This window comes from Polypterus senegalus, chromosome 18, assembly GCF_016835505.1.
Source record: "Polypterus senegalus isolate Bchr_013 chromosome 18, ASM1683550v1, whole genome shotgun sequence".
Classification (NCBI taxonomy): domain Eukaryota; kingdom Metazoa; phylum Chordata; class Cladistia; order Polypteriformes; family Polypteridae; genus Polypterus; species Polypterus senegalus.
The window spans coordinates 73312256-73329021 of NC_053171.1; the positions used below are offsets into that span (position 1 = coordinate 73312256).

Consider the following 16766-nt stretch of genomic DNA (forward strand, 5'->3'; position numbering starts at 1 on the left):
GTAGTCGCTGCGTGTTAAGAGATCTGGCAGTGGCTGGACAGGGGCAGTGGCACGCAACTGGGGATTTATCAGCGGATGCCAGTAACTCACTTTTGTTTTAGATTTCAAAAACCATAGTCCAACAAGTCACAGTCCAATTCTAAATAATAAAATATACGCAATTAGTCATCCACTATTTATGACTCAGGCGCAGCCGCAAGTGGAAGCCTTTCCAGCAGCACTGTGTACGAATTTATCTTTCTACCATTTTCTCTATTTCACTGATCACTCCTACCACTTTCTTTTATGTGGACTCGTTCCCTGGATACTTTTTACTACTTGGACATGGATTTTTACACGCAGAGACTCGTCTATTCTGGTAGTCAACTTCAAGCGCCCAGAACAAATGCCCGTGCCGGTGTGGTTCCCTATTTACCTGACGAGGTAAGAAGGTATCGTGGCAGCAGAGCCGGAGCTAAGCTAAAAGCGAAGCGGCTTCTGAGAAAGTGGTGTTACAAGCCTTCGGTGCCATCTGTGATCCTGGGAAATGTGAACTCACTACCAAATTATTTCTGTGAATTGTGAACTCACTACCAAATTATTTCTTTGAATTTCCCCTTAGGATTAATAAAATATCTATCTTTCTATCTATTTTGCTTTGCACATTCACTTCACTCTCATGCTCGATGTCAATGCCATTCTAGACACTGTTTACTCTATGCTGCTCACACACATGCAGGAATTCAACTTCAATTTAACGGGTCTAACAATCCTCCTAGCAAATACTGTCTACCGATAATGTAACAGTGAATTTTATCGTCATTCACAGCTTTTTTTCGCCCTCTGCCCATCCTAAAAGAGTTAAGTAAAAAGTTTTATAGAACCACTTACAGAGCGGAATATGCCTATTGACCACAAGATACTCTATTTGAAAAGTTTAGGCTTATACAGTTACCACTTATGAAACTGAAACTTTGTTACATAAACTACCAACCCTAGTGAAGTTTGTGTGTTAGACTGAGGATTGTGACAGTGAACAAGAACCCCACGTGAGAAGAGACAGCAAAGGGAAGGGGAGCATGCACTGTGTACAGTGCGTGGCCGGAACCATCACACATGACACATAACGGGTGATGCCTTGGCACCACGCAATTCCATGTGGAGCTATATGAAGGTTTTTTACGGCAGCCGGAGTGCCAATTTTGCCACCAACTTCTTGGAGGGCCACTTGCAGGGCCGGATGCAGGTTTACATCATACCTAGGACAAAGCAGTTGTGGTTAAGGGTCTTGCTCAAGATCCCAAAGAAGCGTTCTGGTTGTTGCAGGATTTGAACCAGCAACAGCCAGCAAATCTTTACCACCACAGCCACCATTCCGCTTAAGAAGAAAGAGATGCATTTTAAATACAGAAGTGTTTGAGATTGAAAAGGTCTAAAAATAAACATCTGTTTCACTCAAATGATGGTGATTTTATCGAAATGGTTTAACCAAAACCATTTCTAGGTCACACATTACATAACCCAGTTTAAACACGTATTTAAATCTTATACATCCCTACTAAACACAAAAGGATGTTAATTGGCCTTTGAGTGACATGCCTCTTTACATAAAAATGAAAGTGATTTTAAAAGTTTTTACTTTGTGTGTTACAGGACATGGTATGAATGATGCCCGCATCACCCGAGCCATTTCTCTGAGTGAGGAAGTTGTCAGCAGCTTCTCCTACAGCCAGAGGAAGAGAACTGGCTGAAGTGCAAATGCAGCTGGGTCTGCCTGATCAGCAGCTAATCACAGAGACAGTCACTTGCTGGGGATCAAGGTTGCTAATGATAGAGGGGGCCCTGGAGCAGAAAACAGCTCTTTCTAAAGTCTTTCTGACGACCTGAAACCCAGACCTCTTGTCCCTACCTGGCAGGCCATTCAGAAAGCACTGAAACCCCTTCAGGACTTCAGTGATGCTCTTTCAGCAGAAGAGTACATGATCCTGTCATATGTCAGACCTGTGCCACACCTGTTTAACACAAGTCTCCTGGCACCTGGAGAAGGGGACAGTGAACTGTGTATTTCCATCAAGACCAGCATTGTGTATAACCTCAACAATAAATATGTAGACCCATCCACCAGCAACCTACTGGACATCACTTCTTTTGTAGATCCACGGTTCAGGGTCAAATACATCCCAAGTGAGAAAATGAATGCACTGAAAAAAGCTGAATTGGAGGCAGAGTCGCTGCTCAGTTATCAGGGCAGATGTTTGTCTAAGCTGCCTGAACCAGCTGTGCCCGAGTCTGCAGACCAAGAAGCAGCAGTGGCACTCGCAGCTAAAAAGAAAACATCACTGGCAAGCTTCTTCCAGCACAGCACAGTCAACACCACCACTTTCACACAGAGGAAGGCAATAGAAAATTAACTTTCTAGCTACCTGTTGTCAGTTTGTGAAGAGAGTGATGCTGGCACTCTCAAATGAAAAGGATTTTCAGTTGCAGTGGAAACATTGAAACCTGCAACAGGGCATCCTTGAAAACTGACTCTGCTGACCAACTAGTTTTCCTGGCACAAAAATCAGTAAATTTTGTTCTCATTATATTTTTATTGTTATTGGAGATTTGCACAAAAAGATGCACTGACTAAGGGATGGAATTTTGTTGATTTAATTCAAACTGTTTACATGCTTTGTTATTTGAACAAAGTCCTACATTTTTGTACAGGACTACACACAGGAGGAAGCATTTTGGTAAATAGTGAACTCTTATTTCAGTGGAAACCCACTTTTTAAAGAGCAAGTCGGCTTTTTGTTATTTTTTCTCTGTATCTTTTCTGTTTACATTTTCTTAATTTCACAGCTGTGAGTCTTTTGTTATGTAGGAAAAGAACATTATTTTATTCAAGGAGCATTATTATTTAATATATGCCTATAATTTATTTTTGAAAAATTTCCCACATACATCTATAGCTGTATGTCAATAAAAGTGCCTGTGTGACATTTGGGACATGTGGCTTTGACTCAGAACTGTCTTTTTTGTTATTACTTTATGGGAAGAAAAAATATATCAAGATATACATAGTATATTGCTATTCAGCTAAAAAATATCAAGCTATGAGATTTGATCCATATCGCTCAGCCCTACCTCCATTCTTTTCACAAGAGCAGTGATGACCACAGTTGGTGCTGTGGTTGATGCCTGGTCAGAACTATTTATTATTACAGCAATCAAAGATACAATGCCCCGTGACCACTATCAGACTACCATGCCGCATTTGCCCTTTGACAACAAAGGCACCCATGTATAACATGTGGAAAAATGACAGATTTGCCAATATCTTTGACATCTGACAATGTTTTGTTGAGAATTGCATTTTCAATTACAACCCAGGGCAACATATTACTGTTGATGACCAACTGTTTCCAACTAGGGTTCATTGTCCTTTCTTGTAATACATCTCAACCAAGGCTGACAAATTCGGCATAAAGTTTTGGATTGTGACAGATTTGGAGGCTAAGTACATGTGCAATTCTACTCCTTATTTAGGAATAAATCCCAGTCATCTCACAGGAGAAAGACTTTCCGAGACTGTGGTAATAAAGCCATTTCTGGACGAAGGCACAACCATAACAACAGACAACTTCTGGCTAATAAACTGTTGCACAGTAACAAAAACTCTGCTTGGCACCATAAATAAAGTGGGATGGAAACTTCCACCTGCAGCTAAAGTCACTTCAGTACGCAAGCAATTCTCCACAGTAGTGTTTAGATCTGGCAGTGCCATGCGGATGTTGTATGCACCCAAAAAGACATCTCTCCGCATTCTCAAAACCATGAACTATAATGTGGCGATTGGGCAAGATTGAAAAGAAAAACATGTTCAAATGACAACTCATGTTCAAATGACAGTGTTTTCAAGTAATGCCATTTTCATGCATGGATATGTGTGTGCATGCGCGAAAAAGGCAGAGACAGATTTAATGTAATTTAAGTGGTTACTGGAATATAAAATAAATAAACACTTTTGCAAAAGTATAATGAAACAAGTGTGCTTTCATTCAAGAATAAAAGTGAATAAAAAATTCAAACAACAAGACACCAAGAAGACATGATTCACCAGCATTTGTGTGTCTGCTTATATCACTTTAGCACTATCTTATTAAAGTAGCAAAATTGATTGCTCATTATTACAGACTCAAATCAAATATGTTTTTATTATGCAATAGTAATGACAAAAGCAGCTCAATACTCAAAATGGTAAATGCAGGGAGGACTCAGAATCGAACACACAACCTCTTAATTATGAGGCAGCAGTTCTTACCTCTACACCAGCCAAGCTGGCATATTTAGGTTGTGTCAACTGATATTTGGTCTTTGGTTTTTACACATTGACAGCAACATGTAAATTGAATAATTTCTTCTTCTTTGGTTATATTCTTGAATAAAAGCACACTTGTTTTGTTATACCTTTTGTGAAAGTGTTTATTTGATATTTGGACTTCATATCAACACTTTGTCAATTATTAATATAACATGAAAAAAGTTTTTGTTTTAGTTATGTGTTCAACACTTCTTGCCTCGCATTTCCTGTCATCCTATACTTACCCAGATTGTTGGAGACATGGAGCACACATGAAATGTATGTATTCCAAATAACGATATATTATTTACCCTATACAACTCCAGACACCTCGCACCCAAATAAACAGACTTGAGCTCTGAGAATATTGCATCTGACTTCAGCTGCGTCGGTGGGGGATGAGAAAGCAAGCTGCTTGCTGCTTGTGCCGATTGACATATTTGCAAAACAAAGACACTGATGAAGAGGAATTTAAGGAGGCCCGGCATTCTGATTTTTTTTAATAGGCTTCAGGAATTCTAGTGTTAACACACTGACTGCAGGACCTTTTATTACCAGGATGCAGCAAAAAAAAAACAAAAAAAAAACCTATGGCTATCCACTAGATGCAGAACCAAATTGAAATCTATAGTGGCTGTATATGGAGGTTTGAATTCTCATGTCTTAACTGGCTCAAGAAGATACCTCAAAGCTTGCGTTCAAAGTGTTAAAGAATGTGGAGCAATAAGCTGAGAAAGGGGAATCTAAAAAGTCATGTATATTGAGAGAAATGACAGATGTGCATTATCCTGATACAATTGCAGTGGAAGAAAAGAGATGCAAGCCTCTGTCACAAATTAAAACAGAAGCTTCTTTTAACGAGTTCAGACCTTTATGTTTTGTTCTTTGATTTAAACAGAAACTCCTTGTCTAAGTGTGGATGTAAATTAATTTTGGACTTAGTAAGCAGCTCACATTTGCAATTAGAAAAGGAACAAATAAGAATTTTCCCTCACTAAATAGTAAACAGTAAGCTTTTTAACTTTTTCAGGGCACATGTTGACTTTTGTCAAGAGGAGGTGGATGAGGGTGGTAATCAGCTTTAAACAGTGACCAAACCCATCTTTACGTTTTATTTCCACTCTCTTTGCTAGGAGGAAAGTTAGCTTTGTAGGTTTGACCGAGATTCCCTGCACTCATGTGGATAGCTAAGAGCAATCAGTGACAAAAATGGCACTGATATCTGTCGAGATATCGAAGGGAATGTGCAAAGCAAAAAACTCCATGGACAACGTTTTGCATGTTATTGCTGAAATGGACTCTGACGTGAGGTACCGGCATCAGCTGATCGGTCCCCAGCTGATCGTGGTGCTGCACATGTTCATGTAGCTGATGCAACATTCGCCTGGGAGGACCGCCACTTACAATGACAAGAGGTACAAACCAGATTGTGTTGCACTATGACCGCAACTGCTGCTGCCGCCCACGCCCCACAAAAACGGCACGGCATCCAGCCTGTCGCACATTCCTGCCAGCCATCTTGCCACCCATGAGAAACGGAGCCACAAGAGTCTGCGAACTGGCAGCCACAGCACGAAGCAACAGAAATGTTATTTTGATTTATGTGGGAAATGATTGCTTTGTGTTTTTTTCAGAAAAGTGCATTTTTTGGAAAAAAATATTCAGCCCTCAAAGAGTTAACTTACATGTCAATTTTACGTGTAAATTTGTTAAGCCAAGTTAGCCTCATTAAGTCTTGATAAACATTAAAAGATTCCATTAGAACTGTGTCTTTCTTTGCCAGGTGTATTACTGATAAATATTCTGTGCAAATGTGCTATTTGTTAAAAAAGGAATGTATATTAATGGGATATACTTTATTTATTTTAATATGTTCTATGTTGAATGAATACCAAGTTCAAAGAATACCATTTTGTTAATAATAAGCGAACAGGTACTGCACGTGGTCAGCAGTTTAATTTTAAAAATACCACACTAATAAAGCAAAAAAGGCCTCTACACGTCTAGTTATGCAGTACCGTAAAAGGCCAAGTTTTGTCCTACGTTTGCTTGGTGGTGGCGTAAGTGAGTGAGAGGCTGAACGGTCATCGGTTCAAGCTGGACAGGTGAACACATCTGCTACTGAATCCATCTGAGGAGCATGGCTCAACAAATGTTATAAAGGATAAAGAGGTGCATGATTAATCACTTATTTGTTGGAAAATACAATTCAGTTTAAAGAATAGGTACAAATACATTATATCCCACACTACCAAAGCTCACATTGCAACACTGATTTATGGCCAGACTGCCCACTCGCAGTGAAATACATATGTTTAGTAATAGAAATAAAGCAGTGCATAAACTGAAGGCTGTGAAATCACACACTTCAACAGGAAAATCTTTAATTAAACAGAGTCTACCTTGTGCCAACATGTTGAATTCCAAGAAGAGGGCGATGTGGTAGAGCTCCATAGCTTCTTCGGCCCGACTAATGCTTCCTTTGCCTGATACAAGAGCCTGAACTTCACAAAGGCTGCCGACAGATGGACTGCAGTGTAGAACAAAGGAAAGGTCCACCAAATCTGTGTACATACAGTGCAAGATGACCTTGGCATACTTCTTCGGTATGATAGACTCATCCAGGATGATTCTCGTGGGCGTCTGCAGCGTCCGATCGGTAATCTCCTCCCCTGTCCGTATCCTTCTCTGAAGAAGGTTGCGAAAGAAAGGCGAGCGGGCTGAAAGGACTGCTTTATGTGCTCTCAGCTCCTCATCCATAGAGCTCTGGCTTCCCCCAAAGGCTTCAACAAGATCAGACTCAGAGGAGAAGTCAAGGACAGAATCGTAGTAGCACATGAACTCAAATAAGCCTCGCATGTCCATGTCCAGAGAATTTGGTGTCCCAAACTCTTCACTCAGTTGCATAAGAATATCGACATTTTGAAATCTCGAGTCCTCTATCCCAAACTCCCCAGTGTACAGATAATGCAGCAGGGCTGAGAACATGGGCAGATCAATCCCACCGGTATTAATATCCATCATGATCTCTGCACCATATTCAGGAGAGGAGGAGAGTAGAGTCTTAAAAAAGGGGCAACGGGCTGCAAGAACTGCCCGATGCACAGGGAAGCATGTGTCTTGAAATATGAGGTCGACATCTGTGCAGTACTTGTACTGGTAGAGGTCAGAGAGGTCTTTCTGTAGTGTACGAGCCTCTGGCCGAGCAAGGCTGGCCTGGAAGTTTAGCTCTTTTAAGGCTGCCGTGCCCTCATACTCTTCTACCAGAGCGCTGACGTCACGCACATCCCAGCCAAGGAGAAGTTCGCGCATCTGTTTGGCATGGTCCGCAGAGCGGCTCGACTTACGCCTTTTGATGAACTTCTTCTTGAGTGTGGCCAAGCCTGAGGACTTCTTCTTCTTATCCTGTGGCTTCTCATGGCTGTGATCAAGGCTATAGAGCTTTGAATCACAGCCATAGCCCTGGATGGAGTAAGAGGAAGTCCCTGCAGGAAACAAAGTGTGAATGATGAACACTGTAAACACCATGTGTGAAAGAAAAACAAAGAAAGATACAAAATTACATTGTCATGACATAGAAATGAACAGAACTCCAAAGGCAACATTTCAAAGTACTTGGAAGAAAAAAGGTAACTCAACCATCAGATGTGTAAATAGCACCCTATAAACTGTCATCTACAAAAAGCATTTCTTATTAATTTAACATTAAAAAAACAGGTCAGTTTAAATGTCACCTTAATCTTCATGCAGAAACAACTAAGCTGACAGACAGAAATCTCATAATTAATTAGACACTAATAAATTAAAAGTGTGCAGGTGTTCGATTTAAATGCATCGTCCATTTTGACGGCAAAAGTTTTTATTTTAATCTGGGCACTAACACATCCCTACAAAATACTGCTCTGTATTCAGTAGAGGAAATCTTTGCTGTGCAATCAGCCTTTGAGCTGGCTGAAGACGTCTATACTCATAACATGGACAACACTACATAAACTCTAAAAGTGAAAAAAAACTACAAGAGCACTGACAGGCTAACAGGTGAAAATCAATGTAATAGGCATGGAGAATAAAGTGCCCTGCTCTTCATTAATTAGAGGATATTAAAAAGTTAAAAAAATAGAACTATAATTTGAACCTTAATTAAACTGAAAGGAGAAAAGCACCGCATCAGAATGAGTTCATTAAAGAGAACACTCAACCCAAAAATTCTGTTTTTTTTTTTTGGACCTGTTTATTTAGCAATGCTGATAGCAGTAATGGCGGAGGAAAACTTTTAATCGCATGCTTTCTTGGGGAATAAAGATTGTAAAAGTCCTGATTAAACAGAGACCCAGGCTGATCAACAACACACATGATTTAAAAAAAAAAAAATGACTTGTGCCACATAATTTAAATGTCAGGCCCAATGTGTCAGACATGCATACTTTGGCTAAACCACTTCCAGAAAATTCTTTCATACAAAATAGTCAAACACATTGAAACACGATGAAGCTTCTGAAATGAAGACCTGCCGCTCACCTTATTTGTTGGTCTGCTGCACTGTTTATGAAACCGATGAATGGACCCTCTGTTGAAGCACCTCTGTTGGGTATGCACATATATAAGACTGACTATCCACAGGATCGTGTTTTAGCTTTCTTTTATCTTTTATTATTCCTTTCTTACAGTTCACCCTTTTCAATGTTGATAAGTTGTGACACGCCATGGTAGACAATGAATGAGGTGTAACTGGGTTGGACTGACCAATAAATGAGAGAGGGAGGCAGTTGTTGAAATCAAACACTTGATCCTGTTTCAGTATGCTCCAATTTTGTTAATTTCCACCAATGAGCCAAAACATTCTGACTACTCCTATATGAAGCAAATGACACAGACTATCTTGGAACAAAGGCACATGTCAAAGTCAGAGAAGTATACTAGATAGTAAGCTGACATTAGGTTCTCATAGCCAACATGTTGAATGCAGAAGATATGGGCAGGTGTAAAGAAGGAAGTGTCTTTGTTAATGGTCAAGTCCTTCTGGTCAGATGATTGGGTCAGAGTATTTCCTTAATAGCAGGGCTGGGGTGAATACGAATCAATAATAGTCTGAAAATGGGCAAACTACAAACCGCCAAAATTGTGTGGGGGAGCCAAGACTTACCGATGCAACGTGTTAACAAAGGCTATCCTGTTCAGCATGAACTAAAAGATAGGCAGAAGTCACAGCTTATTTTAGTTATGGATGCAGAAGTGTTATGAACCACAGTGTACTGAACCCTGTTGCTTTTAGAAAATCTGTGGCCACAGGCTGTCAAATGTTCATGACATCCCCTGCCCACTGTTGAGAGGGCCTATAATTGGTATGTGAGAATCGTAATTGGATGTTGATACAATGGAAGGAGATTGCCTGGTCTGATTAAATTAATTTTATACTGCACCATGTGGATGGCTGTGTCATTGACCTAGACAAGAGATTGCACAAGGATGCATTTTGGGAAGGAGACAAGGCAGCAGAGGGAGTGTGATGCTTTATGTAATGTGCTGCTGGGAAACCCTTGGTCCAGGAATTCATGTGGACATTCACTTGATGTGTACTACCTACTGTACTTAAACATTATTGCAGACCAGGTACGCCCCTTCATGGCAATGGTACTCCTTGATTGAAGTGGCACAGTTTCACAACAGCGTACCTGGTATGATCTTCATTAATATACATAATTACAGAAAGATGTATGATTGCAAGATGGAATTTTTAAAATTTATAACAAACGCTTCTCTTTAAAACACATATTTATCTGGCAAATGAATGCATACCAAGATTGTGAAGAAATAACTATGACCTGAAAAATACTGAACTTATCCTTTAACATTCTGATCCCTGATACCTCAGAACACCTTCAGAAGTCTTACAGAGTTCAGGCCTTGGTGGGTCACAGCTGTTTGGGGAGCACATGGAGGTGCAACAGCATTTTAGGCAAGTGGTCATAATGTTTTGGCTAATCAGTGTATACATATTTTAACCAAAATACATGTATTTGGGACATTATATGTATGTGGTTGGATATCTCACACTGGAGTCATGTGACATGACTCATTTGAGTTTCATGGATGGTTTGATTTTGTTTGCTATTGTCCAGGCTGAGTCTCCACTGAATGCCACTGTAACGGGAGTTGTGTTATGTCCATTCTACATTAAAACATGAGATTTTAATTTTTTCTTGGCCATCACAACAAACTAAGTGTTGGGTTAAACAACACATAAAAAAAGATCATTTTTGGGCGATGTATTCCTTTAAACATGTGCAACAATCTGATTTGATTATTGGACACTTTATAAGCAAACTGTCCCCACGAAAAACATCTCAAACTCTTACATGTTATTTTAAATTCTAGAGCTCATCAGAGTTAAACGCATGTCTGGATCTTTTCTTACTGTTGCACATTAACAGGTCTGTGGCTGACTCAAGTGTGTGTGATGTGAATGAGTGGGTGACTGGAAGACAGTGTCAATAAGTAAATTAATTGAAAGGGGGGCATTCTTGGTGGTTGAATAGTTGCTTCGCGGTCAGGCAGAATGTGAAGCCTTCTTGATTAAGTTGGCTTTGTTTTTTCTCTGCCTTATACCACTATGAGGTGGGACCAACAGTTAATTCAATATATTAATGATATCAGGTTTCATAACATAATAAACCCTCTCCAGTGCAGAAAAAGTAAAAAAAAAAAAATAAAATAAAAAATAAAAAAAATCAACTAAATACCTATAAATGTCTGCTGAGCCTGGGAATTCCCTCCAATCCGAGGGGAGCATGAGTGGGGGTAATTAGAGGCATTGACACCCATTTTCTTCACATCAGCTCCCAAGTGCCGTCCTGCTGCTTCATTCTCCCCACTTTCGCTTTCAGCTGGCAACTGGCCACGGTGCCACTTGACCTTACAGCACAGGAAACACCGAATCCAGATCATTCATTCCTAGAACATAAAAATGGAAAAAACACCCAATGGGTAAACCAGCAGATATGAACAGTACATGACTGAGAGCAAAACATGCCAGTTTGTCCAGTTTAAAGACACCAACTGTCAAGGATCAGCATCGTGACAGAAAACGAACAGAGGAAAATAAGTGACCATTCATTGTAAAATATTTCCTATAACTTCAGAGCAACTTTCACTTATGCATAACTCCAACTTTACAGGTCAAAAGTCAGGGTGCACTTGGACCCCAGGTTGACTGCAGTCTTCTACGTCGGCTATACAGTCATATCTTACTTAACAATGGTTCCAACTATGGTTTCGTTGTGAAGCACTATAACATATATTAAGGGGCGGGCCTCTGGGTCTGATGTCATTTTGCTATGCTGACTTTGGATACAAGGCACCGTGTTTGCAATGCTAAATTCTATGCACAGCATGCGGCGAAGTAGCATGCGCCAGCAGGTCGCTATAACATACCTTTGTGTCATTTTTGTCACGATGATGCATAAAGTATACACTGGACGTGACGAACCCTACCCTAAGCCAACCTAACCTCACATTAGCATAATACATACATCATGTAAATGAATAATTCTTGACATACAGTAATATAAATAACATTATAAATACTTTAATACAACAGCATTTCAACATTATTTGATTTAATTTATTGTATCTCTATGGAAGCTCCATTGTTAAAGTGCAACGTCATTAGTCGGGACTTTGCTAACCAAGTCGTGACTGTACATGTACTACCTGTGATTATGCAGGTTTGTTAACTTCATTTTTATGGGTGTGGTTTCAGTAATTCTTACCTTGAATGCTAACAAGTTTCAGATATTAATGGAACCTGGGGGATGTGTCCGGTTTTTATTTCACACATACTAAACATGAGGTTCTTGGATTTTGAATGCAGAGTATGGTGGACTTACAAACTTGGTGGAATGCCGGGCAATGCACAATCAGCTGTATCAATACAAAAGAGACCTGGATAACACACACAGTATAAAACATTGCTGATACAAATTAAAAACGTGAAACTTGTATACATAATTGGGGACCTGAAACTTAGAAGTCCACCTCATGACAAGGATCCTGAAGTCATAGTGGACTTGTCACTAGAATAGAATGCGTACAGTAGATCCCTGCTTTTACTTTAAATTGAATTCAACAATGGATGGGCACAGATGGAAACTAAAGAGGCAATTAAGCACAAATGTTAGAAATTTTTTTGCAGATGCAAAGAACCACAGACACAAACAGTGTGACAGATACTGCAACTTGAGGACCTTCAAAACTTGACTTGATAGATGGATGAGACTGTTTGGTTGAATGTCCTGTTCTGATCACAATTGTTTTAATGGCTATGGTTGTTAGTATTCTGTTTTGTAGTTACCCTGTCTTTACACGTTTCAGCTGCTGTCTACTGATGGATGAGCAGGCCTGTCTGCACCATATTCCCAGCATGCCAAGGCTGTCTATAGCATGTAACTGGATATCTACACACACCCCAGAAGAGCTTCAGTAGAGCTATCTAAGGCCTGTATTCTGCCTATGACACTTTGAAATCAAAAACCCTGCAGGTCAAGTGCTGGGCTTGTCCACCAATGTCTTAGAAAAGCCCAGCACTCAAGTTGTGTTTCAAGGGATGCCTGGCATTTTCTTCATCGCTCTTCCTGTGGCCATCGTTCATCCTGAACACATCAGTATCAGATGAATTTCTGCTTCATGGTGGGCTGGTTAACTCATGCCTCAGTGATCATCTTGTTACTCATGGAATCAGGACTATGAAGGTGGTCACAACCTCTTACCAAGCCGCAGGACAGTCATGTCTAATCTTAAAACAACTTTACTGCCCTCTTAGTACTTTTTACACAAACCACTTTCTACAATTTCCCATTGAGGGTGTTGTACAGATGATACAATAAATTAGCAGATGCCGCAGATTCAGTTAGTCTTTGGACCTCATGTCTTTCTGCTCACTTTGTGTTGTAGATTCATTTTAAATGGGAGGAATGTGACGTATATGCTCATCAATCTACTCAATAACCGATGGCAAAGTGAAAACATTATCAGAAGAGCTTGGAAATTTAAAAATCAAAAACTGAAATCTCTCATTCCAGGAAGTATTCAAACCCTTTGCAGTGGCACTCCATACTGTCCTCAGGTTCATCCTGCTTTATTTAAGTCTCCTTGAGATCTGTCTAGAACTAGATTGGAGTGCACCTGGGGCAAACACAATTGATTGGACATCATGGAGAACTACACAGCAGTGAATATATGATCCCACCAACTCATGACTTGATTTTTGTCCCGACATGCAGTTTCAAGTTCAAGGAACTCTCTGTAGGCCTCAGCCTCTCTAGAACAATCAAGAGACTCGCCATGAAGCCATTCCAACATTATACTGGCTGTCTGCTTTGTGTCTGAACTGTCATTACTTTCTGGGGTGTTGTGCACTCTGGTACAGGTTTTCTTCAAGGACCTTTCTGTATTTTTATGCATTCATCCCACAGTTAATTCTGACCGGTCTCCATAACATGATGCTGCCACCACCATGCTTTACCGTAGGAGTGGTTAGTTGATGGAGTGCTGCTGAGATGGTTGTCCTTCCAACAGGTTTCCTCATGTTACAATAGAACCTCTAAAGCTCTGCTAAAGTAATCACTGAGGTCTTGGTTACCTCCCTGACCAAGACTCTTAGATTCTTACTTGGTTACTCAATTTCACAAGATGGATGACTCTAGAAATAAGACTGTCATATCTTTTCCTCAAGAGTGGCTTCCATCTAGTTACTTTAACATATACACCTGATTGAAGGAGTGCTGCTGAGATGGTCTTCTTTTTGACAGGTTCAACCATTTCAGCAGCGAACTTCTGAAGCTCTGTTAAAATGACCATTGGCTCTTGGTCACCAGCCTGATCAAGGCCGTTCCCACCTGGCTATTCTAGGTAAGAGACCTGGTGGTCCCAATCTTCTTCAATTTCACAATTACAAAGGCCACTCTGCTCTTGAGAACACTTATGTAGAGAGCTCCTTGGACTTCATGGCTTAGTTTTTGTCCTCACTTGCAAGGTGAATCGTAGGACCTTCTATACACAGTTTACCTTTCCAAATTGATGTCCAATCAATTTAGATTAACACAGGTGGAATCTGGTCAAGTTCTAGAAACATCTTAAGGAATATTCAAGCAAACAGGATGGACCTGAACACAATTTGGAGTACCACATCAAATGGTCTGAACACTTCTAGGAAGAAGAGATTTCAGTTTTGTGATTTGTAATAAATTTCCAAACATTTCTGATGACAAATTGTCACTTTGTCATTGTGGGTTATCGTGTAGAGATTGATGGTCAAAAATACCAAATGTATCCATTTCAAATTAAATCTATAGCACATTAAAAGCATCCACATACTGTCAGAATCCACCACGCAGATAACGTCCACAATGTCACTAGCATATCAATGGGTTTCTTACACAAAAAATGATTAATAAATCCATGAATTTTGCAACTCTAATGTAACTTATCACTATTCATGAGTGGCGTGGAGCCGTCAAACAACACACATGGAGTATAAACAAGAAGCTGTAACATCAAGTTTTAAACAAACTGAAACGGAACGATAAGTTAAATCATTCAATAGTAATGACAATCTGAACTGCTCTTCAGACGTTGAAACGGGTAGCGAAACTGAGGCATACAGGTCCATACAACCAAATTGTCCTGATATGCGTGGAGCAAGTAGGTGCATGGCAAAGAGATGGTATGCCTGCAATCAAGTGTAAGAACAAAACATCGTTCACAGTGCAGCGACTGTCAATGCACATGTGGTGTGAAATGTGGAAGTCAATAAGCCTTGCGCGGTGGTATGCTACAAAAACACAAGCGTCACATTGATCATGCGGAGCTGCCTCCGACATTCTATCACCTCATAAACAATCTATGCCAAGAAAAGTGCATAACGAAACACTCGTCTACTGTCCCGATTGTGACACAGGACTGTGCGTTCCTCAAAGGACACGTAACAAATGTACATCAGTACAGGACCTTTCCCACTGCATTTACGTTGACGTTTTGGCATTTATCTCGCTAAAATCAAAATGACGTTTTTGGCTTTTTTTCAGGAGTAAACAAAACTCCAAGGGGGTTAGAGGAGTCCCCTTTAAGTCGGCTGTCCGGAGTTTGTATGTTCTCCCCGTGTCTCCATCACCTTTCCAGTGTTTGGCCTTGAGCGCCTCTTCAAATTAAGCTAAGCTGGTGACAGGACCTGACGGTGCGAAGGGATGGACCACTCCAGTCTAGTCGCGAACACAGCCGGGGGTCTTCCCGAGTAGACGACTCGAGTCCAAAGTTTTCTCGGCCAACTTGCCGATGGTTCGCGAGCCCTGGACGGCCGTGAAAACCGTCCCCTACGCGGGTCTCAAACTTAACGGAGGCGGCGTGGCCAGTCGCTTAAGCGCTCTGGGAAACCGGCGGGCAGCTCAAAGAGGCTGAAGTGTCCCGTCCGGGCCGACCCAGAGTGCCGACAGACGAGCCCCGCAACTTCCACACCCGCCCGTCCGCAGTCTTTTATTTTCCTGTTTTTCTCACCTGGTGTGAAGTTTTCTCTTCGGCAGCTTCTTCGCGTCACCTCACTGGGAGGAGACGCGACTTCTGTCCGGTAAAACTTGCAGCTGGCGCCGCCCCCCCAAACAGAAGAGAGCCACTCAGGACGAAAACAAACGGAGCCGAGCCGAGCGTCAGCTGCAGCCGTCCGTCCGCGGCCCCGACATGCCACTCCAGCTCGGGGCTCCCGCCCGTCTCGCACACGTCGGTCGTGAACTCCACTGGATAGCCGCTGTCCGGTGTACCGCTGAGGCGGGTGAAGGTTTGGCTTGGGTTCCCTACGCACCAAAACCGTCCGCTTTCCTTCGTTTTTTGGAGAAAACAAGTGGCGTCGAGCGGGCGGCCTTCACGATACTCGATTAGCGTTCTCGGCCTCGGCCCAATTCCAGGCAGCTGCCACCGATACCGCGGACAGTGCACGGAGCCGCGCTACATTCTGACCTCTGTCGGTGTGGCGGACACATGACATGCAATCCAAGTTAACACCATACAAAACCAAATCTGAACTGGCGTAAGATGCTCTGTGTCAGGGTGTTCATAAGAAATGTATAGATGCTAGAAAAACATAATTACCAAGAATAGTTGCGTCACATATTTTGAAATATTAAAATGTGTGTGTATTAATTTAAATGGTTGAAGTCTAAACATTCTCGTTTGTAACAGAAATTTGTCATTTTCCGAGATGGTTCCAGCTGCAGACCTCCGCGATTCTGGTGTTCTATAGGACAGCCAATTGGATTGCAGGTTTTTGTCACTCGTTTACCTGATTTGAGTAACCCTAATCTTAACCATAGCGTAACCAAGTGTTATCACTGATACAGAATAGAAACTAAAGCATCAGCCTTCTCAATGGAGTGGATGGAGCTTTGGTGGTCCGCAG

At 41.2% G+C, this 16766-nt stretch overlaps 1 protein-coding gene across 1 annotated transcript in view; it reads right to left on the bottom strand.

The window, feature by feature from the left end:
• The window catches only part of btbd7 (BTB (POZ) domain containing 7), a 52467-nt gene extending 36161 nt beyond the window's left edge, over positions 1-16306 (bottom strand). Inside the window, exons 1-3 of the mRNA XM_039741239.1 lie at positions 15872-16306; positions 11065-11275; positions 6727-7809 (exon numbers count right to left, since the gene is read on the bottom strand). Coding sequence (XP_039597173.1) covers positions 6727-7809; positions 11065-11269 — 1288 coding nt within the window. The 5' untranslated portion in view covers positions 11270-11275; positions 15872-16306. The remainder of the gene's footprint in view (positions 1-6726; positions 7810-11064; positions 11276-15871) is intronic.
• Positions 16307-16766: the final 460 nt, after the last annotated feature.